Here is a 3,281-nt window from a genome sequence, read left to right as displayed (position 1 = left end):
CATACATTCATTAGTGAATATTGTACAAGGATCATTCAAACCGGATCGTTGAAATCGTCTTTAATATCATTATTTCTGTATGCAATTGTTTCACTTTCTTCAGCAGCATTTGTGTTAGTTTCCAACGAACAAACCGCAGCAACAGTATTTGACTGTATCGAGAAACCATCAGGGTTTGGGCTGAAATGGAGTTATAAGTCATAATTTGGAGCTTTAACTACCTATGTTTAAAATACAAAAGCAATTTAGTAATTCTATTTTATCTATAGTATAGGTAGCTGGTAGGTAGGTACTACTAATAAGTAAATTAAAGTCATCGGAAACTGTGCTGGTCGTACCTACTACTACTGTTATTATCCGTTTCATTAAAATATTGTCCATCTGTTCCTTTATTTAGTGTTGACTTCTGTTATACATACAAATCAAAGCCACAATTATAATATAATGTACCTATCTAAGGAAAAGTTGTTAGTTCTTTTTTATTTTACATTTTCATTCATTGAACGGTTTTGATTCATGTAATATTTTTGTATACTCTCGTATATATGTATTTTGTATGATAACTTGTCTTCTGGTAATACCAACACGAATGTTGGATTGTAGCCTTTATTTTTTAAAATTAACGCGCCTTCTAAATTTGTGAACGTGATTAATACCTTATTTTCATCAGTACATTTGGATAATTGATCTTTGTCTACAATATTTATGCAATTATAGTTATAAATTATATATATAATATGAATTATTATTTATTAAATTTCTAAGTAGGTAGGTGCAGTAATAAGATTATCTGTACAACTATCACTAATTACTAACTTAAACCATAAGAATGTCCTAAAAATCGGTAGCTAAACACCAATTCTCCGGTAGAATTCATTTTATTGAACTCTGTAACTGAAATTGTTTTTAATATTCTATTTTCACATAATATGTCGTTCGTCGTATAAATAATTGCTGGATAAAATTTATCTGCGTGTTTCCCAAATATCGTATTCAAAAGTTCTTTCTTGTAAGTTTTTGGTGGACCGACCAAAATTACCATCGGAAGTAATAGGTAATTGTATCCACAGTAATTTACTGCACCTATAGACGATCTTCCTGCAGATAAATGTTCTAAGACAGTAGATTTTAATACATTCTTTTCTGCCATAAGCAATGAATTAATTTCCATTTCATTTAACTCCTATTCGAATGTATTAAACAAAACACATGTTATTAGTTAATTATAAGTACCAAATTACCTAATCGATGAATAAAAATTAATAAAAAAAAATTGATTGTAAAGATGAGTTTATTGCAGGAATGGAAAACGTTTTTTTCCATATTGTTTTTGATTAACGTTTTTAAAAACGTTATTTTCATATTGTTTTCAAAAAACGTTTTTGATAATATTATTTTTATTTTTTTATAATAGTAACGTGCAACATAGAAATGCACTCAAAAGTTAAAAATTAAAAATTAAAAATTTCTGATTTCAAATTAAAATGTTTTTAAATTTAAAAGTGCATTACTGGTAAATTAAAAAAGTAAAGACTTAAGTGAAATTTTTTTCGTGATATAAATATATAATGTATTTCATTTCGTTTTTGATTTCGTTATAAATTTTTTTCGGTTTTTGGATTTTTTTAACGTTTTCAGTTGTTTTTTGTTTTTGTTTTATTAATTGTTTTCGTTTTTGGCTTTTTTGGTTTTGGTTTTATTAATTGTTAATATAGGTACCCTATATATTGATTTAAATTTATATATTTCACAATGTTCCAATACCTATAGTCCAATATGACAATAATCAAACAATTATTACAAATAGATCCATTGATCCATAAATAATCATAGACGCAAATTGGTGGGGCTTGGAGAGCTAAGCCCCCAAACTCAGCCGTAGCCCTCCCCCCCCCAAAAAAAAAAATAACCTAGGACATACAATTTTATTATACTATATTATATTGCAATGGTTTGCTTGCCTTTAATATATTCACCCCCCAAGTCAAAAGTGGAAATTGCGCCTATGTAAATAATGATAGTTTTTTTTTTTATATCATTCCGGTGAATAATACTTAATTTAATGGTTTTGGTTTATTTCCTTTACTGTGACTGTTACATGATTAGTAGATAAGTTATTAACTAATAGTTAATGGGTAATGGGTTTAACTATAATAGGTAAACTAAACTGACAGCCATCTTGTCCAAATTGTCTGTTTTATTGATTAAATTATTTTCTATTGATGCTAAATTATTATTATGCTAAGCAAGAAAATTAGTATGTGTACATATGGGAGTATATTTATAATTTAAAAACAAATTTAGATGAAAGAAATTAATAAAATTTAACGATTTTCTAACATAAGTTTTTGAAAAATTAAGTAGGTATTAACAACAACTGATGTAGGTACCTATAGGTACCTATTGTTTTAATAGTTGCTGTCATATGAGAAAGTGATTCTGTATAATTAAGCGATATAATATACCATTAACCATCAAACCATCAAACACGTCATAGTGGAGGAGTGCACACAATACTCTTCAACACGCACCGACCTCGACATATGCCACCCGACATAACAGAAGCGTTCGACGAAAGCCACAAAAATCATAGCATTTTTAAGTACCACAAACATTAAAATATTATTAAAAAATTGTAACCTTTATAACTTTTATATAATGTAACACCTAATCTTAAGAAACAAAACACCATGTACACAGGGCCGGATTTAAGGTTGTGGGGGCCCCAGGGCCCACACAAGATTGAAATATAAGAATTTTTAGTTGATCTACATGCTTTAAAACTTTAAAATTATATTACTGATGAGTTATTCTCTCAACATGCTATTAATTTCTTATCACATCAATTTTGCTTATTGAACACAATTAATACAGATTTATAAAATGTTATTACAATTAATAAGTAAATATAAGTAACCTTTAAAGTCATCTCTTTTTATTTTTTTAAATTAGTACCTCCATCAAAACCCTTAAATAAGTTGTTATTAAAATATATTTGATGCTACTGAAAACTAAAATAAATCCTTCAAATTATTTTCAATAAAAAATTTGATACATTAAATAATATTTAGTACATTAGTTCAAGGTACAACGTTATTTTATAATATACAAATATAAAAATAAAATACTAAAGAAATATAATGTACAAGTTATTAATAATAAACATACTCTTCTTGACTTCTTAATAGAAAATTGTTTGATGGTATCTTCAAAGTCCAAGGACCTAAGTACATCACTTTCGATACTTAAAATGGTTAAGTTGGATAGACGATCTTGTGTCA

At 27.3% G+C, this 3,281-nt stretch overlaps 1 protein-coding gene across 1 annotated transcript in view; it reads right to left on the bottom strand.

Annotated features, from left to right (window-relative positions):
- Positions 1-35: 35 nt before the first annotated feature.
- Positions 36-3,281, bottom strand: part of LOC103309282 (leucine-rich repeat and guanylate kinase domain-containing protein) — an 8,554-nt gene continuing 5,308 nt past the window's right edge. The window contains exons 5-8 of the mRNA XM_029487861.1: positions 817-1,183; positions 489-694; positions 339-406; positions 36-180 (exon numbers count right to left, since the gene is read on the bottom strand). Coding sequence (XP_029343721.1) covers positions 36-180; positions 339-406; positions 489-694; positions 817-1,183 — 786 coding nt within the window. The remainder of the gene's footprint in view (positions 181-338; positions 407-488; positions 695-816; positions 1,184-3,281) is intronic.

The sequence above is a fragment of the Acyrthosiphon pisum genome, chromosome A1 (assembly GCF_005508785.2).
Source record: "Acyrthosiphon pisum isolate AL4f chromosome A1, pea_aphid_22Mar2018_4r6ur, whole genome shotgun sequence".
NCBI classification, from domain to species: domain Eukaryota; kingdom Metazoa; phylum Arthropoda; class Insecta; order Hemiptera; family Aphididae; genus Acyrthosiphon; species Acyrthosiphon pisum.
This window is presented reverse-complemented; position numbering and strand designations above follow the sequence as displayed.